This window comes from Globicephala melas, chromosome X (assembly GCF_963455315.2).
Source record: "Globicephala melas chromosome X, mGloMel1.2, whole genome shotgun sequence".
In the NCBI taxonomy this organism is placed as follows: domain Eukaryota; kingdom Metazoa; phylum Chordata; class Mammalia; order Artiodactyla; family Delphinidae; genus Globicephala; species Globicephala melas.
The window spans coordinates 67,064,126-67,088,622 of NC_083335.1; the positions used below are offsets into that span (position 1 = coordinate 67,064,126).

At 40.3% G+C, this 24,497-nt stretch overlaps 1 protein-coding gene across 3 annotated transcripts in view; it reads left to right on the forward strand.

The window, feature by feature from the left end:
- HDAC8 (histone deacetylase 8) overlaps positions 1-24,497 on the forward strand; it is a 250,574-nt gene that overhangs the window by 83,696 nt on the left and 142,381 nt on the right. For all 3 annotated transcript variants that reach the window (XR_004038054.2, XM_030851045.2, XM_060292839.1), the window contains exons 5-7: positions 3,254-3,366; positions 7,149-7,226; positions 7,816-7,924. Coding sequence is in view for 2 of the 3 variants with exons in the window: in XM_030851045.2 (XP_030706905.1) it covers positions 3,254-3,366; positions 7,149-7,226; positions 7,816-7,924 (300 nt within the window). In the remaining variant the exon portion in view is untranslated. The remainder of the gene's footprint in view (positions 1-3,253; positions 3,367-7,148; positions 7,227-7,815; positions 7,925-24,497) is intronic.

Here is a 24,497-nt window from a genome sequence, read left to right on the forward strand (position 1 = left end):
CCTATTAGCCACATGGCTCAGAAAAAAAGGGAGAAAAAAAAGAAAGAAAAAATAATAATGATAATTTTTTAAAATTATTTAAATAAAAATTATAATTATAATAAAAAAGAAGAGAGCAACCAAACCAATAAAGAAATCCACCAATAATAGCAAGCGCTAAAAACTAAACTAAGATAAACATAAAAATCAGAAACAAATCAGTCACAGACAGCAATCCCCACATCTACAGTTTCTCCCAAAGTCCACCGCCTCAATTTTGGGATGTTTCATTGTCAATTCAGGTATTCCACAGATGCACGGTAAATCAAGTTGATTGTGGGGATTTAATCCACTGCTCCTGAGGCTGCATGGAGAAATTTCCATTTCTCTTCTTTGTTCACACAGCTCCTGGGGTTCAGCTTTGGTTTTGGCCCCATCTCTGTATGTAGGCCATCCTCAGGCATCTGTCCCCACCCAGACAGGATGGGGTTAACGCAGCGGCTGATTAGGGGGCTCTTGTTCATTCAGGCCTGGGGGAGGGAGGGGTACAGTAGTTATAATTGGAATGCCAGGTGAGCCTGTGGTGGCAGAGGCCAGCATGACGTTGCAGCTGCCTGAGGTGTGCCATGTGTTGTCCTGGGGAAGTTGTCCCTAGATCATGGGACCCTGGCATTGGCGGGCTGCACAGGCTCGTGGGGCAGCGGGGGTGTTGTGGGTAGTGACGTGTGCTTGCACACAGGATTCTTGGTGGCTGCAGCAGCAGCATTAACATTTCATGCTTGTCTCTGGGGTCCGAGCTTATAGCCGTGGCTCACGCCCATCTCTGGAGCTCATTTAAGCGGTGCTCTGCCTTCTGTGGGCAGACAGGAAAGGAATCCCCTCTCCTTGCACACCCTGAAACAATGGTCTCTTGCCTCTTAGGCAGGTGCAGACTTTTTCCCCGGACTCCCTCCTGGCTAGCTTTGGTGCACTAGCCCCCTTCAGGCTGTGTTCACGCAGCCAACCCCAGTCCTCTCCCTGGGATCTGAACTCGGAAGGCTTAGCCTCAGCTCCCAGCCCCCACCCGCCACAGCGGTGAGCAGACAAGCCTCTCAGGCTGGTGAGTGCTGGTCGGCACCCATTCTCTGTGTGGGAATCTCTCCATTTTGCCCTCTGCACCCCTGTTGCTGCTCTCTCCTCCGTGGCTCTGAAGCTTCCCCCCCCCCGCCGCCGCCCACCCCCGTCTCCTCCAGTGAAGGGTCTCCCTAATGTGTGGAAACTTTTCCTTCTTCACAGCTCCCTCCCAGAGGTGCAGGTCCCATCCCTATTCTTTTGTCTCTCTTTTTTCTTTTGCCCTACCCAAGTACATGGGGAGTTTCTTGCCTTTTGGGAAGTCTGAGGTCTTCTGCTAGCATTCAGTAAGTGTTCTGTCGGAGTTGTTTCACATGTAGATGTATTTTTGATGTCTTTGTGGGGAGGAAAGTGATCTCCACATCTTATTCCTCCGCCTCTTGAAGGTCCCCCCTGAAAATGGTTCTTTCTGGAATATGCCAGGACAATGTGGTCTTTTGCAGTTAACTGTTTCTCAGAACACAAAAGGGTGAGGGGTCTCCTACCAATGCTGATTTCTAGAAGCATGGGGCTCAAAGTTCAATACTGTCAATGACATGACTCTGCTTTGTCAGTTTTGTCTGTGGAATTTCTCTGTATTCTCTTTTGTATGCCATACTATTTCTGCTTGCCTTTTTTGTTTGTTTTTTGCTTTTGTTTTTCTGTGCTTATGACTTGGTTCCCTAACTTAATTGTAGGCTCTCTGAGGGAAGGAAGTATGTCTTATATTGATTTGTATTGCTCCTCTTCCCCAATGCCCCCCTCTTTTTGCCTAACAGTGTTCCATCCCAACTACCCAAAAGTTATTGACTTCAGTAGAAAGACATTATTTCTTTTTTGATGTGCTAAGATAGTAAGTAGATATATAAATTGTAAGCTTTTCATAATTGGAAATCAGCATCCAAGAACTTTTAAAGTTACATATTTAACTCTTGTTTACAGGGAATTCAGGGATGGACAAACCTTTTTCTCTAATTGGTTTCTTTCTGCTTGCATACATAATGCCAACCTATTCTTTTGCTTAGGTGATCGCTGAGTTCACCTTCATGAGCAAAGTCTGTGTCTACTGGTATTTTTACCAACTTCCTGCTGTCTGGTGTACCTGTCTCATTGACTCAGCTTGTGAACCAGGGCATTGTTCAGAATATGAAATATTATGGAAGAGATTTCATGAAGGAGTTTATGCATTGTGTAGGCAATAAAAAGACCTTACAATCTCATAGTAACAAAGATGCCATTTTAAATGATGCTCATGCCTAGAATTCTGTTTCAAATAAAATATCAGGGAGAACACAGGAAAAAATGGGCTGAATGTTCAAAGTGTCTGTGGAAGCAAAAGAAACTGAAGCATTTAAGATGAGGCCTTAAAAACAAATTATAACACGTTTGATGATAATGTTCTTTTACATCTACTCAACAAGGCTTAATGGAAGCGCAATAAAAGACTAGGTTAATGTTGACAAGAGTTTAAAGCGACACAGTATCAGTGATAGCAAAAACGGTAAAGGACATCAGTGAAGTCAGTGAAGACAACTTTAGTGAAGGAGACAAAATAACTTCAGAAGAGGCTGCTTCAATCACCATTGTAATAATTGCATATACGGAAAGGCAACCACACTGCACTGCCCAGGAGGTCATGCATTTGTACATTCTCCACTCAGCTTTTATGAGCAACGAGTGCCAAGACTTACTCACACACAAAAAAAAAATTTCTAGGTTATGTCATAGGGTCAGTACGGAGAAATCAAGTCACCAACATCTTCTACATATGGCTGAGCAAGATAGTCTTTAAAGCCCCTTCTAGAGTCTAGCTTTCTTAAACTCCTATAAGTAGTCATCAGTGTTCATCATGATGACCCCAGGATACTACAATTTTTAAAAATGATTTCTGAATCATTAGAGAAAGGTTCTGTTTTGTTCGATATAGTTATGATATTTTAAATCTTTGAAAATCAGGGATCCCGAATAGGAAATATTACCAATCAACCTGAATATTTACTTTACCAAAACACTTCATTCCCTAATCATTCTGGGCCGTTTACCATATAATGTTCTTAGGTAGATTTTTGTTTTTCTTAAAAGAAGGGGAAATTGTAAGGGACTAGATCTCAAGGGTTAGATCCTTGGCTAAAGACTCCCTTGGATTGCTTGTGGCTGTTGGCTGTAGCAACTTGTTTTCTTGCAGAGATGAAGCATCTGGTTTTTGTTATCTCAATGATGCTGTCCTGGGAATATTACGATTACGACGGAAATTTGACCGTATTCTCTATGTGGATTTGGATCTGCACCACGGAGATGGTAAGCCCTTCACTTTCAAAGGTGCTTTGCTGCTAGGACTGCAGGTTTTTATCAGTAAAGCTGCTTCTAGGCAACTGGTAACAGGAGAAATGCCTCTTGCAATTGAAATTTTCCTAATCCAGAATCCTGAAGTAGGTAGAGATTCTTTTAACTGATGCAATGCCTCCTGTGCTGACCAAGCTGCTTTAAAATACCAGATTCTTGTAATTTCTCCTCCCCTCTCCTCCAGTAGCAAAGCTCTCCAGTAGAGAACTTTAAGAAGTGGAAATCAGGGTAAGATTTCCTAGTGTTTACTCCAGTGCTTAGTGACCTCCCTCAGTCCACTTCCATAGGTTCTAAATGAAATCTGCAGTCAGAGCTGAGAGTCCTGATGCTTCTCTTAAAATAGAAGAGGTGCATGGTGGACTAACATTCTGAATTTTTCACTAATAGGGATACCAACTCATGCAGAGATCAGAATCTGTGCTTCTTGCTTTGTATTGCTAAAATATTTAGTCCTGCACAAACTCAGGGCACCTTCTCTAACTTTTAATAGCAGCAGACTCTAACAATTTGCCTTAACCCCATTAATCCTCTCTTAGAAGACTTCACTAAAAGGATGTATTAAGCCCTCCTGTGTACTTTTCATCTAGAACGTAGAGCTGCAGTGACAGTTACCCTCATTCTGTTTCTTTACTATAGCCTGTGTATGACACATATTTCCATCGATCTAGGACACTTATCCAGTCAAATTAGTTAAGGATATTCCTTCCCTGCCCCCATATCAGTGATTCCTGCTTCCCTGTTTCCAGGGATCTTTTGAGACAAACTAACAAAACCAAGGCATAAGAGATGAAAAGAATAGTATGTGATGGAAGCTAGGGTCAGCTCTGCTGCCAAAACAGAAAAAGGAAGAAATTGTGGGAGAGACCTCCCAGGGAGTTCAGCTAGATGGACGCTTCCATGGAATGGTGACAGAAAATTAAAGGTAACAGAGAGAAGTGAGAAGGGTTAAAACAACCAACACACTACTTTGAGAACCATGTCCAATTAATATCTGAATACTTTGCCAATGCAGAATCCAGCCTTGCTCAAAACCCTTCAGAGGCTCTTATTGCCTATAACAAGGGTAACATTTGGCCGGTGGCTTGTTTTTGTATGACCAGAGAGCTAAGAATGGTTTTTTACATTTTACAAGATTGTAGAGCAGAAAAAAATACAATAAAGACCATGTAGTTTTCAAAGCCTAAAATATTTACTATGTAGCCACTTGGTTTGCTAAACCTCGGCCTATAGCAATGGTTCTCAAACTTGAATGTTGATCAGGATGACCTGGTGGTGGGGAGAGCTTGTTTTAAAATGCAGATTCCTTGGCCACATCCACCAGATATTCAGATTTAGTAGGTCTGGTATGGAACCTGGAAATCTCCATATTAATATCACCCCAGTTGTTCCACAGGCTACACTTTGAAAACCAGTGTTCTTCAAGGTAAAGTCCACATTATTTGCCCTGTCTTTCAAGGCCTGCCTCAAAGAGGCCTCACCTCCTCTCTCCAGCCTTCTCTCTTACTACTTGCTGTCCAGGCTACTCTATTCAATGATGCCCAGACACGTCTCACTGTTCCCTCCTCCCTGACTTTGCGGTACTTTTTCGTAACTTAGTTTTGTATTCTTTTCCCCTTTTGCATCTTCAGGTTCTACCCAAGAGCTCAAGTTGGTAGCAGATCTGTCCCAACGACTCCAGCCCAAGTGGTCTCTCCCCCTGTTCACTGTATTGTCCTGTATTGTTTCTATCACTGATTTGATATTTAATTATATATTGTCTTATATTGTGAGCGAATTCTTTAATGTGTATATGGCTTCTCCTCCCATAGAAACTTTCAGTTCCTCCAGAGCAGAAATCAAGTTATTTACTTCTTTCTGTCCTATGCAGTGGCAGGAACAAACAGACCTATGCCTATAGTAGTGGTTCAGTAAAATATTTGTTGAATGAATGAGTGATTATGAAATTCAAACTCTTAGTATCAGAGTTCAAGAATAGAATCAAGTCTATTGAACCATGTAAGAATGAAAGAAGACTGTCACCTGAAACCATTCTTTCCATTTGCGATGTTATTTCTATACCATTTATAGTTTCCTGTTTTAGCCAACTTTTATGGTGTGTTTCATTTCGGTTTATTTCCCCTCTTCAGCACCTCCCTTCCAGTGACCCCTGCCCCACCTCCAAACTCTTACACATTTGGTTTATTTTAAATCTCCCATGATTCCATAACTGGCATCCTGCGGTGGCCTCAGCAGCACCCCTACCCCATCTTCACCTTCTTTCAGCTACCTAACCACTCTTCGCTTTCACAGCGAGCCCCATACCCTCCTCTTTGTCTATGTCCTTTCTTAAAGTATCATTTTCTAACAACACCTAATGGCATCTCCCACGAGAAGTGATACAAATGGCTACTAAACATATGAAAAGGTGCTCAACACCATAAGACTCAGAGAAATGCAAATTAGAACAAGACGGTTCTTTCTGCCTAAGATTAAAAAGAATAATGATACCCAGTGTCAGTCATGATGTCAGAAAACGGGAACTCTTACACACCATTGAGAGAAGTATAAATTTGTACCACCTTTCTGGATGGATAAATAATCAGGATTTTCATGAATTATCCTTGTCTATACTTCCGTTTCTAAGTTAAAATGCTATTTTAATTTATTTTCTTTTGTTTTATTTTGTTTACCTAATGCCTTGTGCCTGGAGCCTTTAACTGGTTTTAACTGCCTCCCCAGGGCAAAACATAAGGCTTGGGAAATTCAAACATACCTGTGATATACAAATAGAGTCAATATTTTTTTAAGGTCTCTGTTGGCCTCTAATGAAGACTGAAAGCATTAAGTAAACAGAGACAATTTCTTTATTCAAAGTATCAAAGAGGGTAATACATGAATTTGCTAAGAGTTCTTCCATTTTACAAACGGATTATCTGAATACAGTATGTGGTTCTGGGAGGAAAAGTGTAGAGGTGGGCAGCATGTTTATCTGAATAAGTAGTGGCTTGTTAGAGACATCTTCTATCTCCCAGGCCTCTCTTCATTTTCTGACTGTTAAAATGGAAAGGAGACTCCTTTCTAGAAGTTTTTCCTCCTGTCTTTCTCCAGGCTTTAAAAAGCTGTCATTCAAGCTGCTATTAAGGGCTACTTCCATGTTTTAGCCAGAAACATGTACTATAAGTTACTTAGTACACACGGAACTTTGGGTGAACTGCATTTATAACCAAATCTGTATTATAGAGAGGCATTTTATAATTAGGTTTTCACTATGTAATGCCTAGTGTTCGTATTGGTCATGTTTTTCAAAGGGTTGCCACATTGTACTTCTTTGAAAAAAATCCCAAGAATTTAACTTAGAACCACTGAAACAAAACATAAAACTTCCAAGATGGTGCCAGTTTCCTTTATGCAGCTCTGTTGACAATGCCTCAATTATGAGCTCCAGCCCTTCCCCACCTTTTAGAACAGGTTGTCAAAGAGAGCCTGTGCATCCCCATTGCTTGGAAATGTCCAGCTTTAACTTGAGTGAATTTGAAAAGGAACCCCAAACTTCGCTTGAGGCCAGAGTTCTACCTCATCTTGTAATGACAGAGATCCAAGACCAGAGTTTTGTTACTTTTATTCCTCAGCTTGCTAGCTTTATTATTGCTACCTTCTCCTCTCTCTTCCTTCCCACAGCTGCTTTCTAGAGTTTCAGTTGTTGAAAACAGAGATTTGTATATATGAAGTGATTCTTCTGCCATTTCTTTCTCTGGTAGGTGTAGAAGATGCCTTCAGTTTCACCTCCAAAGTCATGACGGTGTCCCTGCACAAATTCTCCCCAGGATTTTTCCCAGGCAAGTGATCTGTGTGCTCAGTATTACATTTGAGGAATAAATACTGCAGTTCTATACATTTCTTATATCTTATATTTCGATAGCTGCATGCTGTGAATGCCATATTGGTGCTACTCCATGCAAAACATTTAACATAGGTCATTTCAGGTGACAGCGATAAAAGGAATGTAATGCTGCTGCTTTTTCCAGATGATTTTCATGGACTGTCAATAGACAGCTCACTTACACTTACAGTACTATCAGGTAGCCTGTGTAACCCTCAACATCCTGATAAGTGCGATGATATATTAGTATTATGTCAATCTGAGACGTATGAAAAATCTAGTGAAGAAGTTAATCTCTATTTTTTTTGTTCATTTGATCCAGCAAGATGGAGACTAAGGTTTTCCCATTTTCTTACAGTTTTCCTACTTCCCCAATACTGTTTACAACAGTTTTTTTTTAAATTTCATTCCCTTAGAAACCATCATTCATTCAAGATTGTTCTGCTAATTGACCTTTTGATTTTCTGAATTGCTATCAGAGAAGCCTTCAAGTTTTCTAATTCTCATGTTCTTAAAACTGTTCTCCGTGTTCCTCTCTTTGACAGGAACAGGTGATGTGTCTGATGTCGGCCTAGGGAAGGGACGGTACTACAGTGTAAATGTGCCCATTCAGGATGGCATACAGGATGAGAAGTATTACCACATCTGCGAAAGGTATAGCTGCAGTGCTGAGCCAGTAACAAGTACATTACTTTTCTGTAGAATGCAATGGCCCCCAATCCCACAGAATTCTTGTTTTCAAAGAACCATTTGAAAAAAAATTAAAAAGCTACTATATACTCACATAGCTTTTGTACACTGCTCACTATGCTTATTTGATCAGGTAACCATCCCCTGTCTGGGAGAGCAGAGTGTTTGGACCAGAGCCACACTCTCAGTTTGATCTTACCTGCCACTCTGTATGATTAAGGCCTTCCCAAGAGCAGAGCTTCTCGGCTGTCCTGGGGAATCCCTTGCCTACTAGTTTCTTAGCTAAAACCTGCATATAATATGATTTCATTAGCCTGGGAGGGTCAGTTTCAGCTTTCTGTTATGGAGATCTGCTTCCATCCACTGGTGTGAATATTAGAGAGTTCTTTATTACGAGTTCTTGAGTTCTATCCGTTGTATTAAAATTGGAGTCAGAAATCTGTTCTTTTTGCGCTATGGTTAAGGATTACATTACAGCCACTTGTAGGCAGACAGTTTGGTGCCACTGTGTAGATCAGACCATTGGGGCTGAAAAGCCCTACGGAATGGGGAAGAGGGTGGCTAAACTCATATTTGTGAAAATTGAGATTGGTCAGGTACAAATTCACTGCTGACATTGGCAGTAGAGAAAGTGAGTCTGACTAGAAGTCAGCAAGTCAACATTACTTAAGGTTGAGGGGATTGAGGTGCTTTTGATCCCTCTCCCACTCGGCTCAGATTTCTCCCACCTTCTGGTGGAAACAGGGACTTCCCCAAGGAGCCTGCACTGGCCGTCATCACTGGCAGTTGTATAAACAAAGTAGAGGTATTAAAAAATAAAAACTTTATGCTTCAAAGATGCCTCTTAGCTCAAGAGTTTTGGCAAGCTGGGTCATCAGCAGCAGCCCTAGCCTCTTCATATTTTGATCATGTCCCCTGGCTACCTCTGCATTGTCAGACTGAAAAGGCCTCTTTTTCTTTTATTTTTTTGAGCCTGCCATTGATGGTTTTAATTGCCCTTCTTTGTTCCTCTTGGGCTCTGTTCTGTCCTTCTTGATATGTGCAGATCAGAGCTGCTTACGTAACTTTACCAAAAATGTCCTGTAGTTCTATGTAAAAGGAGAATTATTTTGTTTTTCTTTTAATCCCCTTATTGACAGTGCCCAACATTTTGTTGCCTTTTTTTTTTTTTTTTTTGCCATATCAGGAAAATAGGTTGTTCTCTTCAGTGCTCTGTCCACGGGGTTTCCTAGAGCTTTTTCCTGGGCCTTAATTGAAAGGTCAGCACTCATCATCCTGCAAGTGTAGTTTGTAATCTCTGGCCTTCCCTAAATGGATTACCTTACATGTGCCCCTATTGAAGCTCATCTGCCAGTCATAAAACCTCCTGAGGTCTTCCTTTCTCCCCATCACCTTGGCATTTCACTGCCCAGAAAAGCTGAGTATCATCTGCAGACTTGAGGATTTCCCAGTGCCCACCCCCAAGCCAGTCTACTACTTACCCTTCTTCAATCAGAAAAATGTCTGTTTCTCCCCTAAATTTCCTTTCTCTCTCTAAACCAGTTCCTACTACATGATTTTTAAAAATTGTAATCCCATAGAATTTCATGTTTAAAAACAGCCTTGGTATCAAACTTAATTAAACATTTTAAAAGTGAGTTTAGCCCCAAGGAAAAGCTCCGTGGAGGATCACACATGATTTCCCTTTACAGAAACCATGTTGCCGCCTCCACCCCGGTGTTCAGATAGCCAGCGTTTATTAAAGATTCTTCTAGCTTGCCTACCAGAGTACCAGACACTCGTCAGTTTATAGTTCCAAGGGCCCGTTTTACCTGTGGAGCCGCACCGGCAAACCTCACAGCGATCACCTAGAATAACAGGCTCCAGGTTTTGATTAGAGGGACAATCATTTTTCCCTTTGACTTCTTTCAGAAGTCATGTGGTCAGGGTGTTGCATGAAGGCAGTTCTGATTCCAAGGGTGCCAAGAAGGCTTTCTGACCCAAACATCTCTCCCATCTGTTGGACTAATATCTGAAATTCCTTTAACAGGAAACATACTTTTATTCTACAATTAGAAATAGGCCTTAAAATGGAACCTCTCCTCCTTACCCTAACTCTGCCATGGATGTACGGTTCCACAGAGCTTTTCTTGACAGCAGATTTTGAAAGGGTTAGAGTGTGAGCACCCTGAGCATTCAGAGAAGCAGTAATGGGAAAGGGGCACAAACAACAAAACAATCTTTGCCACCTAAATAGTTTTGCAGAGGGTCAGCCCTAGTAACTGTATCGCTTAGTCCCAGTCATTATGTTTTTGACTATTTCTAGTTTGTTGCTTAGAACCAGAATGTCTTGTTCATTTACCATTATGACATCTGGCTCATCTGCCTACCTCAAAAGACAGAGTAGACGGAAATAGCTCACTTGTGTAAAAAGGTCATTCAGTTCATCTGCAATCTCTTTTTCATCCTTTTTGTTCTATGAGCCCACTGGTTTCCTGGCTCACTTCTTACCTGTGATAAATAAAGGACCTCTTATTGCTGGTTCACTTACAAGATGCTCTAATTTTCGTTTGCCATTAATTTGCTCCTGAACTACATCTCCCTGTGGGATTCAGGAGCCCTTTTTCTTTCCCTTCCTTCCTTCTTTTCTTCCTTTTTTCCTTATGTCTTTTTCCTCTGCTGTAGCCTTTTTTCACTTTGCCAGCTAGGCAGGAACTTAATGGTTTCATCTTAAGGTTGAATATACTCTCTTTATTTTAAAAAAATGTCTTAGGGTTTCCTTTTTAATAGCCTGGAAATGGAATCTTTACCTGAAGGTTTTCAGCACTAAAAGCTCCATTTTATGAAAAAGACAATTTCACAGTGAGAGCTCCGTAGGTCATTCCATGCTAATTTAGAAGGGCAAGGGTCACAATTCCCAAAAGCTTCCCATAATTTATATACAGGCAAAGTTTGATGGGAGAGGAAAGCTGTTTTGCCAAAAGGACCGTTTGCTAATTCCCAGGCTCTGTCATCTGAAAGAGAAAATACTGCTCTGCCTTTGTTTAACCTGTTTGCTCTCTAATTGTATTTGAATGCAATATGAGATAATCTTAATAATGTTTAAACTACTACCCAGAAGGCTGTGTTGATGACTTTGGGAACATTTATAGTTAAGGAGTCTAGGAGAAAAGGACAAATAACCAGTACTTCTTGCGGTTGGTTCAAGAGGGGTACCTCTCTGAACCCTTAAATCTTGCAGGATGACCAAACTACTTGCCCACTGTGAGCTGTCATGACATATGCATAACTTGAAGAAGAATTTCAGAGTTGTGTCCAAACTTCTTAGTTTGTATCCTACCTATAATTTTACAGCCCTAACAGCCAGAAAGCATTCTTTACTAAATGTCCAGTTATTGGGATATATCTCATAGGAAAGCTATATATATGGTACTTATGGTATGTATGGATACAAAGCATACTAAAGTTGACACAATATTTGGGGGAAAAAACCTCACATTTCGTTAAGAATATTCAGCTATTCAACTTTGTAAAATAATTAAGTACAGACACTGCATAAATATTTCACCAAAAGGAAAACACATTGTTAAACAGGCTTCTCAATGAATAGGACTTATGAAAGGCCCTATTAAGCAGGGCTTCTCAATCAATAGTAGTCTTTATATCCACATATGCAAAACTTTGCTAGTAAGAGCTATCAGTCCAACCAAAGAAATAATCTTATTCTAGTGAACTAGGGTTCACAGTAGTAGTTATTAAAATAAGAATCTTCCTGTATTTGGCCTGTTTACCTTGAGTCCTATGGCTTATATTCTGTAACTCAAAATTAAAAGAAACCTTTTTTTGCCATCAAAGACCATTGACCTAAAGAAAACTTCAGGGACTCCGGAAGTTAAAAGAACAACAACAACAAAAATAATATTTTTGCCTCCTTTCTTTTATGAGAGAAATATTATACTTTTCTATTTTAAATAATTTTTATAGCCCTTCAACTGTTTTTTTCAAATGATTCTACTGTGCTTGGGATAACCAGGATAGCCTACTCAGAAAGAACTTGTTCTCTAGGACAACAGCAAGCTCATTAAAGGAATAGCTCATTTAAACCCAAGCTTTTATTCCTGTGGGGAATTCCTTCTTCCATCTATACTGAGCTCTGCTGCTATTCAATGAGGAAGAGGAAAAAAACCATATAGTGTCTCTGTGGTTTATATTTATTGTGTGAGAATTTTCCTTAGAGCCTGACATGGCCCCTGAAATACAAGTCAGTAGTGTTTTAAGCACAGGATTCATTCCTTATGGGTCTGGGGCCAAAATTCACCTCTCTGAAGCCACTCTGACCTTCCTACAAAAGAATCAAGTGCCTCAAGTCACCTTATAGGATTTTTAAAACATTAATTAACAAGAATAAAGGGGGAGCAAAATACAACAACATAGGGGATTTGTTTATATTTTAGTATAATGACACTATTTTATTCATTCATTCGACAAATATTTATTGAGTGTCTGCTTCATGCCCGCCCTGTACGTAGGTACTGGTGGTGGTAAACAAAACAGATGAGGCTCCCACACCCTGGAGCTTAGCTCCTAGGGAGGACTTGCCTGTGCCAGGAATTGTACTAATCATTTATTTGATTTTTTCCATTTGATACTTATAGCAATGTACAATCTATAATACCTGCAAAGGTAGGTATTCTTATTCCCATCTTATAAATGAGAAAACTGGAGCTTAGAAAGGTTGATTTGTTTAAGGTCACACAGCTAGCATTAACCATCGGCTACATTGTCCCCAAAGTATCACATGGAAGTATGAAATGTTTTCACAAGGAAAAAATACCACCCCCCAAGACTTCTTGGAAATTTTTATCTCCGGGGATTGCAGAAAAGTCCTAAAAAAAAACCATTTAAGATTATGCAAATGAACCACAAGACCTGTAGTATACACAATCCATTGTGCTTATGTTTGTGAAAGTACAACTTAGATTTTTGCCAATTAAAAAAAAAGCTCTTAATCCTAAGGATTTAATTTGTAATTTTATGCATCAAAAACAAGAATAAATATTGTGAGATTTTACTTCTTAGGTTTTAAATTTCTGATTAAAGTTTGGAAACATGGAGATTCTGTAAATCTGCTTTTTCCTTTATTTTCAACGGAGAAAATCCTGACTTCCTTCTTTAGAAAGTGAATAGTGTCACATGTCATTATATAGAGGTCTCCTCACACAATTCTTTTCATGTGTTTTTTGGGGGACTAGTATTGCTGAAGACTTTTAACATTATGCATTTTTGCAACTGTAGGCATAATTTATATCATCTCTTGGTCCTAGCAGGCCATATCTACATATAGGGTAGAGATTCTCCATCCATGCTATAATTTGTTCATCCAATACCAATGGAATAAAATGAGAACCAAGGGACATCACTAAAGGATATTTAAGTGAAATGTTTTCTTTCCCTATTGAATTTTAATGTTATATTTAAAGAAGAGATGTTTTAATGACGATAGGTTTTTCTTTCATTATAATGATGTCATCTTGAATTTATCTTCCACTTGGGACTCCAGATTCCTTATCATTCAGTTTTAGAAGCAGGTAGATAGATCCTCAGTGAAAGAGAACCCAACGATTATAGCCTAATCATTTGAGCTTGGTGATGTGGCAAATCCTATAAGAACACATAATCATACATAAATATTTTAAGCAATACAAATTTTTTCAAAATTCTCTTTCATCTGATGAGAAGGGAAGAACTCTTTAGAAATTTGCATTTGAGAACAAAAAATTATATAGCCTTACTTCCATCTTCATCCCCATTTTCATTACACTCTGAGAGCTGGTGAAAATTCTTTACAAAATTACCTCTCTTTGGGGCTTCCCTGGTGGTGCAGTGGTTGGGAGTCCGCCTGCCGAGGCGGGGGACACGGGTTCGTGCCCCGGTCCGGGAACATCCCACATGCCGCAGAGCGGCTGGGCCCGTGGGCCATGGCCGCTGGGCCTGCGCGTCCGGAGCCTGTGCTCCGCAACGGGAGAGGCCACAACGGTGAGAGGCCCGCGTACCGCAAAAAAAAAAAAAATTACCTCTCTTCAGTCGGGTCACACCTATACCACCTTGATCATTACTAGGTCACTATGGCCCGGTGATAAAGGTCATGGAAGCTGCTACTTCCTTGTATGAGCCTGGAACATCGAACTCAGCCCTCCATAAGTAAGATATTTGTAGTCAATGCTTTTGTTCTGTTTGATAAACTTCTATTCTGCCTCTGTGTGGTATGGCAGATGCAAATTGCCTGTTGTTTCTGGAAAATGGATGACTCAGACACTAATTAAATTCACTGTTAATATTAGGCACAGGTGGAAATGAGACCAAAGCGGGCCATTCATTTAATGTTCCTAATTTGATGTGTCTTTTAAAATATAATATTAAATTCAAAAGACATTAAGTGCCTAAGAGTATAGGATAATTTGGAGGGGGGGAGGCTACTGTGCTTAATTAACTGTGTTGTCCTGAACCCTCCATCAGTGAGCCTGCCTTGTCCCCCGTACTTGGTTAGGGTGGCAGTGGAGAACTGGTTTTTTTCCCCTCACCTGATCCTTTGAGCTTTATATCCAGGTGGTTAGAAAGACAGTTTTGTTTTTTTTTTAACATCTTTATTGGGGTATAATTGCTTTACAATGGTGTGTTAGTTTCTGCTTTATAACAAAGTGAATCAGCTATACGTATATCCCCATATCTCTTCCCTCTTGCATCTCCCTCCCTCCCATCCTCCCTATCCTACCCCTCTAGGTGGTCACAAAGCACCGAGCTGATCTCCTTGTGCTATGTGGCTGAGAAGGACAGTTCTTATATCTTTCTTCCTCGCTCGACCAGTGGCTTTCATGACAAGTTCCTAAACTCCTGCACCAAGTAGCCCTGACACCATGACAGCCCCTACCCCTAAGCAGTCTTCCTAGGCGATTTATTTTTTTTTCATGTAAGTCCAGGAGGACCATCTCCTGGAATTCGGTGGGTTTGTTCTGTCACTATGATGTGTACCTTCTCTGCTCTCTTCTTAGTGCTGAATGATCCCTGCCCCCTGGAGAAAGTGACCTGATTCTTCTTCCACAGCAGTAATAGGTTCTGAGGCTAGAACATGCTCTGAAACTACCCAGAGGCAGGAAGACCTGACTCATAAATGGAAAACTTGAGAATTACACCCTCTAACGTAGGGCTGCCCTGAAAAGAATCCTAAATTTGAATATGTCTGTGCTTGGTGGGACATTCTAACATCAAAATTCATATTACTCCTCTTAGCTTCTCTCCACCATGTACCCCCTCCCCCTTCCTAATTCTCTCCCCTCTCGTATTCTTTCATCACTGCTCTGTCCCCTCGCTCTAGCCTAAAAAACCTGCCCTTTACGCTCCACTCTCACAGGTTACAGCTCTGAATGACTGCCTGACACTGTCATTCACCCGGCAGCAGCCAGCACTGATGAGCTGCCTGCTTTGTTGTATCCTGTTGACATAGGCTGTACAGAGATTTAGTTAAATCTGATGTCCCCCACCTGACAAAAAGGCCCAATGCTAAGTTTGGCCGGGCTTTGCTCTCCATGTGCTGTTACCCACTGAACCATCAGGAAAGAGCCATACCCATTGGTACTTAAAGCAGGACCAAAGAAAAGACACCTCAAAGAAAGCCATATCAAATAATCAGCTAACAAGTTAAAAAGCGAAAGGGTATGTGCATTTGCCTAGAGACCGTGCAAGTGCTGCTGAGGAGTGAGCTGGATGCAAAGGGGTTTGTATATGCTCGCCCTGGGCAGGAGAATCCTGCAGAGGAAGGTGAGGGATGCTGGGGTTGGGGCAGGGTGGTAGGGGGACCACCTTAAATATATTAGGGATGAAAGTAGAAAAACATCTATCCTATTTAATTATAGGCAAGCCTCACTAACTCAGCCTAATAAGAGGAAAGCCAGTCTGAATTATGGAATATTTTTAAATACATTTTTATTATTTTCAAGCACTGGACACGCTAGTAATTCAAACTAGACTAACAGCATCGTACAGTACCTCAGGGAAAGGGCTTTAAGAATCATTTGTAATTAGCATATCAATTATTTGTATACAAGTGGATGTGCAAAAAGTGCATAAAAAGTTTATTCTCTTAAGTAGGACAAACATTCCCCAGCACAGTCCTGTTTACACTATTAATTTGCTTAGCCAGCCCTTTTTGTGCCAAGATAGATGTATGTAAGACATGCTTATTTCCTCAGGGAAGAATGAATCGCTTCCCTATGTTTAGTCCAGTAACTAAGAAGCGGAGCGCCACTTGATTGGTTTGGGATTTCCAGGATATGGAGTTTTGAATTTGCATACAGACTAGAGAGATTTCATATGGAGAAGATCTGGCAGCCGTTGCCAGAGACCCAATTTCCCCATCTGGATTTCATTGGAGTGATCTGGATTTCATCAAGCAACAGGACACTGATCCTAAATGATCCACCAGACACTCTAACATAGGCATGTTTAAAATACATCCTGCCCCAGAAAAATAACTGCTAAAATATGATGAGTTGGAGTTAGTCTATGTGCAGTACTTAAAAGTAATAAAAATGCATTTATTTTTAAGTCCCACAAAAACCATGCAATATCAAGTTAATGATGAAAATCAATCCCCAAACTCTTTTCTTGCACACCTCATTGTGTGACGGCATGGCAGAGATTTCCAATCATCTGGGAAAGGATATTATATTTTGATGAGCTGCACCAGGTGCTAACTATATGGCAGGATTTCGACTTTGAATCTTAGGGAGGCCTCCTGGGTAAAGAAGGGTGAGGGAAGGGCTAGGGTCATGTTTATTGTTAGCAAATCATTATTGTCTACCTAAGTTCAAAAATCAGAGCAAGTGAATTGAAAAAGAAGAAGTATCAGGTATATAGGGAGTGTAGAAAATATGATTAGGAAATGAGAAACAGAGATATAGGCCTATATTTCTACCCGTATGTATTAAAACTGTGCTCTAGGTAAACTGTGAATTCTTCAAGGCTTAGAGAGTAAAAACTAAGTGCGGAGAGCGTAAGCACAAGCAGTAAATATACACATAAATGTTGTAACTACAGTTTGGAATGACTCCAACTCTCTCCTTTCCCCCAAGGGCATCACTATCCAGGGTCTGCAAAGGCCAAATAGCTGTTTGGCTTCCAATCTGATTTTTTGCTAAGAAATCAGAGAAGTCGGTTTCAATTTTAATAATATATTCTCCCAACCTCTATCTAACAGAAAGGCACTTGTGTTTCTGCCCCTTCTTAAAGTGAATTTTGTGTTTGGTGAAAGGTAATAGATTGGCAGCACTGGAAAAGGAATTACTGTATTCCCAGAACAGGTATAACCAGGCAGTGACACTCTGAAATTTCTCTCTGCCTTTGGGGAACATTAGAGTACCATTCAGGAAGTCACTGCTATGGTGTGCTGTGCTGAACTCAACAATATCCTAGTGGGCTGAAGGAATTAACATAGCACTCGAAGGGCCTGACTTAAGGCCATTCATTTATTCATTCAACATTAGGGAGTGCTTACCATGTGCTTGGTGCTGGGAGAAGACTTTTGCAAATGTTATATCATTTAATCCTCATAATAACCCTGTGAGGGAGAGAATATTCTTGTTTTACAGAGACGGTTCAGAGAAGTGATTTGTCCAAGTTGCTATTGCAAGCACTGGATCCAACTTTGTCTTGACCCCCAAGTCCAGTGTTCTCCCTGAACTCCATGCTGTGGAGGCTGCAAAGGGGGTGGATGAGACATGCCCAAATAATGTGATGCATAGCAAAATGTAATCTGGGCTTGTGTGCGGGGTCCTGGTGGTTATAGAGCAGTAAAATGACCTACCCCAGGTCAAATAAAGAGTCATTAGTATAGCTAGACTTAGGATTCATATTCTTTAAGCCCTCTTCCATTTTGGGGTTTTTTGGTTTGGTTTTGGTTTGGTTGGTTGGTTTCGGTTTAGCTCTCCAAACCAGCCTGCCTCTCCACCTACTCCACCCCCTGCGCAGATAATATATATTCTGCTTCCTAGGGCCTTGGGCCTTTCAGAATGCGGAGAGCCAAAGAGCACTGGGGTTTAGTGAAAAGAGCACTAGATTTGAATTAGAATTAGTGTTCTAATTCTAGCTCCGACATTCACTCTAGGCCTACCGCCCTTTAATTCTAGATGACTCACTTTCCCCTGTGTGAATGAGAATGGTGTACTTCAAAGAGGTAAAGAGATAAGTAATAATAAACTAAAAATAGTGCACAGCCCTTTTTGTTGCCAAGGTGACATAATTGATGAGTGGAATTACTTACTACAAAGCATGTTAGAAAGGGATGCCAATTAGAATCTGTGTTTCTGTATAATGGACTCAGCAATGAGAGAAAAGATGCCCCTGTAAAATATTAAGAAACTACATCTTAAAAAATAAAACAGCAAAAGCAATCTGAGGATTGTTTGGGAAGGTTGGGGGTTTAGAGGTTTGAGGTTGGTTTGTTTGTTTTTCTTTTATAGCTTTGGGTGTTTTGTTTTGTTTTATCCTAAAGATGTTAATGGAATCAGTACACCTTGTCTGATGCTAAAAGCAGAAAGAGAGACTTATAGGAAATTAAATGTCTTCTGGATATGTCCAAGAGGCACCCATGGCCCCAAACAAAATGACACATCATCCTCACCTCAGGGAGCCCCCCCCCCCCAGTTCCCTGCATCCCTGAACCATTTGTAATAGATATTCAGGAATCCCCGAGGCATTTACCATATGCTGCATCCCCCGCAGGTTGAGTTTTTGCAGAATGAGTCAGCAGTACCTGAGTTGAGATATGACTGAGGGAATTTAGAGAAGACAATACCTGTGAAAAGTTGACAAGCTCCCATTTGAGACTGATTAGCCATCTTTGAGTCCTTAACGCAATCCCCCCTCTGAATCCCATACAATGCAATAGGTTTAAAATGTTTATCATAGAAAGGGTTTTGCTGTTGGCAATAAATTTTCTCACGTTGACTTTGGAAGCTCACAGTGTTAGTAGCAAATATTTCTCTCTTCTCTCCATTTCCTGCCCTTCTTGGTTTTTCAACTTTGAATTCCTCATTTCTTTAATCTCTGTTGAGGAAGTCTCTAGAGGGTGCTGAGGGTGCTTGCTGGAAAATACAAAGATGATAAGGCTGGTCAAGGCTGATTTGCAAGCGAGCAGTTAGGAGACAAACCTGCTAGGAGTATGCACCAATCAGTGGTCTAGCTATAGAGGGGCAAGTCTGGGTTACCAAATCTATCACCAACATTGATTAAGAATAATTGTCACACCATCTTTCTGGCATTCCATTTCCCTGAGAGGAATCTTTTAGAACTTTATGTATTTAAAAACAAACAAAACAAAACCAGGTTCCACCACTGGTATTAGAGGTAAAGTGGCACCAGTGAATGATCCCAAGGGTACACCATAGAAGCTGTGGTCTACCCTGATGGAATAAAAGAAAAGGGGATAATGCTACAATTTGGTTCTTGGGCTTTTCCTTTTATCTAAAAGCATCATTAACGTCATCACCCCTGGCTTTTATCAACCTCCGGCACCAATCACCTTCCCCAAATCAATGCCTGTAGAAACAGCTGCCACAGCCTCTCATCCTCATTTGCATAGCCTTGTCTGAAGAGCAGACTGCTCAATACTGAGGGATCCGGTTTCTCATCAAGAAAATTGCTATTTCAAATGAATATCTTATGTGTTTATAGGGAAGTTACTAATGTAGTATAATGAGATGCCTGTCCTCCCCCTCCTTTCTGGGTAAGCGATTTTATACTTTCCCAAAACCTAAAATTAATGATTGCAGTGTAGCAGATAGTACTGTTACAGTGGTTAGGGAAGCTTTCCCAAAAGCAATCTGGAATGATATTTCATTCATTTATTCATTTAATAACTATTTATTGAATGCCTCCTATGTATAAAGTATTAAGCCTACCCTCAAGGGAGCTGGTGGAAATTTTTAAATTATAGATACACAGAGAGATATATATTCACATTCATACACAGTCTAATAAAATGAAACATGGAAAGTTATAAGAACCATAAGAGATAAAATGCAGTGGGCACTCAAACGGAGAAGATACTTCAGAAAAGGGCTTAATTGAGGAGGTAACATTTGATCTGGCTTCTAAAGGGTAGCTAATTATTATATCTTTACAAAGTGTGTAAATGTGTATGTGTTTATGAAATCTGGGTCAAGTTTAAATGTGTGAGATTGCAGGGGAAGATGCTCTATGCAGAGGGTACAGCAAGATCAAAGTCAGAAAGGCTGAGCTCTGTACAGAGAATAGCAATGGTTTAGTTTGTCTGGACTGTCAAGTGCATGAGAAGAACAATTTGCAAAGATTGGAAAAGTGGGTGGGAATCACCTCACGCGGGACCTGGAATTCTTGGCAATGAAAATTTGTACCATGTTCTGCAAGCATTTGGGGAACTGCCGAAGGTTTTAGAATGAGGGTATAGTATAATTAGAGCTAAGGTTAACACTCGAAAAATAATAATGCAGTGCCTGCTACTGCTGTTATACAAAATAATGTGTGAAGTGGCTGGAACAAGCACCTGATGCACGGTAAATCATGGAAGCAGGTATATTGTGGTGATTTAGAACATGGACTGGTGCCAGGAGGCCTGGGTTCAAAAGCCAGCTTGCCACTTAATAGCTGTGTGATCTTGTACAGATTTCTTAACCTCTCTATGCTGCTGTTTCCCCATTATAGAATAGGATTAATGATAACACCTATTTTATAAATTGTTATGAGTCACATGAGCTAATACATATAAAGTGCATAGAACAGTGCTCAGTTTTTAATAAAGTACTCGATACATGTTAGCTGATATTATTATCATTTTTTATTCATGAAGGAGATGGAATTTGAGTGAGCCTTTAAAAAATAGATATGATGTAGACATGTAGAAAGGTGACTTTCAGGCACAAGGAAGTGCATGACAAAAAGGAAGTGCAAGGTGAGTGGGGTGAACCATGGACAGTTCAGTTTGCCTACAGAATAACGTAGGTTAAGGAGTTATTAGAAAATAAGATTCAAAAGGTAGGCTGGAATCATATAATGAAGGACTTTGAATCATAAGCTAAGAATTTTAAGCATCATCTAAAGACAATGGAGAGATATTGAACGTTTTTGAGTAAGGAAGTGACTTGATCAAAACCTTCCCTAAGGAAAATTAATCTGATGGCGGTGTGTGTGTGGGGGGGGTGTTGGATTAGAGAGGTAAGAGACTTGAGGCAGAGAAATTAATTAGGAAGCTATTGGTGTAATCCACAAGGAGGTCATAAGTGCTAGATTAGAGTACTGCCATGAGAGCATGAGAGTGGAAAGGACAGAATAGGAGAGGGATTGGTGCAAGTCTGGTAACTGAAGAGGAGCAGGGAAAGGGAGGAATCACAAAGGGCCTCAGAGTTTTGAACACAGATTACTGAAAGGATGGGGTATTGTTAGAGACAAAGAATTGAAGAAGAGGTAAGATGATAGGTTCAGCACGGTCAAAATGGAGCTTTAAATCACAGATGACTGTAGAAATTGACAAGCTGATCCTAAAATTTATACAGAAATTCAATCCGGAATAACCAAAAAAAATCTTGAAAAGGAAGAACAAGGTTGGAGCACTTCCCAGCTTTAAAACTTACTACAAAGCTACTGTAATCAAGACAGTGTGGTGCTGGCAATGAGGCTAGACATCTAGAGCAATGGAATAAAGTTCAGAGTCCAGAAATGTGTACAGTCAATTCATTTTACTCAAAGAGTGCCAAGACAATTCAATGGGGAAAGAATAGTCTTTTCAACAAATGGTGCTGGGACGACTGGATCTCATGCAAAAAAAAGTGGTTTTGGACCCATACCTCATACCATATACAAAAGTTAAGTCCATATAGCCTAAACGGTCTAAATGTAAGAGCTTAAACTATAAAACACTTAAAAGAAAACATAGATGTAAATGTTCATGACCTTGAATTAGATATTGCTCTCTTAGACATGACACCAAAAGCACAAGCAGCAGAATAAATATAGATAAATTGGACTGCATCAAAATTTAAAACTTTTGTGCTTCAAATGACACTATCAAGAAAGTTAAAGACAAGCCATAGAATGGGAGAAAATTTTTGCAAGTCATGTATCTGATAAGGGACTTGTATTTATAATATATCAACACTTACAAATCAATATTAAAAAGAAAAATGGCTCATTTTAAAAATGGGCATAGACCTTGCTCTAAAGAAGATATACAAATGGCCAAAAAGCACATGAAAAGATACTCAACATCATTAATCATCAGTGAAATGCAAATCAAAACCACAATGAGATACCACTTTATACCCACTAGGATGGATATCATAATTTAAAAAAAAACAGAAAATAGTAAGAGTTGGTGAAGATGTGAAAGAATTGGAACTCTCATCTGTTACACATTGCTGGGGGGAATGTAAAATGGTGCAGCCCCTGTGGAAAACGGTCAGGCAGTTCCCTCAAAAGGTTAAACACAGGGCTTCCCTGGTGGCACAGTGGTTGAGAGTCCGCCTGCCAATGCAGGGGACACGGGTTCGTGCCCCGGTCCGGGAAGATCCCACATGCCATGAGCGGCTAGGCCCGTGAGCCGTGGCCGCTGAGCCTGCGCGTCCGGAGCCTGTGCTCCGCAACGGGAGAGGCCACAACAGTGAGAGGCCTGCGTACCGCAAAAAAAAAAAAAAAAAAAAGGTTAAACAGAGAGTTACCATATGACCCAGCAATTCTACTCCTAGGTATATTAGAAAAATGAAAACATGTCCACAGCAGCATTTCTCATATTAGCCAAAAATTATAGAAATAACCCAAATGTCTATCAACAGATGAATGGAGAATAAAGAAAATGTGGTATATACAAACAATGGAGTATTATTTGGCCATAAAAAGGAATGAGGTAGTAATACATGGATGAACCTTGAAAACATTATGCTAAATGAAATGAAAGAAGCCAGTCACAAAAGACCACATATTATATAATTCCATTTATATGAAAGGTCAAAATTAGACAAATCCATAGAGACAGAAAGTAGGTTAGTGGTTGCCAGGGGCTGGAGGTCGAAGAGTGGTGGGAATAGGTAGTAACTGCTATTGGGTACAGTGTTTCTTTGGGGGATGATGAAAATGTTCTAGGGAATTCCCTGGTTGTCCAGTGGTTAGGACTCCGTGCTCTCACTGCCGAGGACCCAGGTTCAATCCCTGGTTGGGGAACTAAGATCCCACAAACCACGTGATGCAGTAAAAAAAAAATGTTCTAAAATTCATTGTGGTGACGGTTGCACAACTCTGTGAGTATACTAAAAGCTGTTGAGTTGTACACTTTAAATGGGGGGATTGTATGGTATGTGAATATTGATAAAGTTGTTTTTTAAAAAAATATTTTAAAAAAAGATTTTTTAATGGAGCCGTAGCCATTGATGATGACCAGATGCAGATTTTTGAGTAGTATCCACCATCAATTGCTTCTGAGAAATTGATAAAGATAACAGAAAAAGCTTTTGGATATCATGACACAGAGGTCTCTCTCCCTTCAAGAAAGCAGTTTCAGGAGAGCAGTGAGATCAAAAACTGGATTACAAGAAGTATGTAGAGGTGGCCAATAAGTAGACAAATTTGGCAGTGTTGAAAAGGGGATGAAGAGATGAACAACTTGTAACCTAAAGGAACTGAATCAGTAGGAAGACAGAGACTAAAGATGTAAGAAAGAGCTCATTGCTGATACATGGCCCTTAGAGCAACAAGAAAGAGAATGTAGTGCCCAGCTGGTGAAATTAGCCTCAAGGAAGAGAAGGAATATGAGGGAAGACATTTTCAGGTAAAGAAAAGAGGTAAAAGAAGGCATTTATTAGACATAGCTTCAACCAGCTCACTCAAGCATGAGGCAGAAAAAGTTTGATCTTGAAAGATACACCTCAAACTGTTTCTCATCGTTGACTGAGCTGATTGAAACTATGTGTAATGAATCAGGAGTTACCTCTAGAGAGGGAGTAGAGATGGAGAAAAGGAGTTTTCTTTCCCTTTTATTTGATAGACTTTTATGTTTGATTTTTTAGCATGAAGAATGTATTCATTATATTTGTATTTTTAAAAAATCAGACTAGATGCTGCAAGAAATGTAGTTGTTTACCAATTGGAGGTGAAGCAAAGGAACTGCCAAATTACACTGTGTACAAAATACCCTACCTTTTTCAAAGCTTCTAATTACCCTTTTCTCTACCCATCTGAAGCCCTCTTCATCAGAACTCCCTGAGGACTCATTTTCCCTTCCTGGTTATCATTAAAACAACTCTCCCAGAAACACCTGCCTTCCTTTATCCTTTCCTCCCTCCCAGTACCACATATTCATGACTGTCATATGTATATGCTTTTCTTGTGTGTCAGTGTGTATTGCCCTATCAATACTACCATAGGAATATCTCCCAAATCCATCTCTTCCTCCCGACCCTTGCTGCCACTGGCCTGGATGGTTGCAAAAACCCTCTTGATGGGCTTCCCTGGTGGCGCAGTGGTTGAGAGTCTGCCTGCC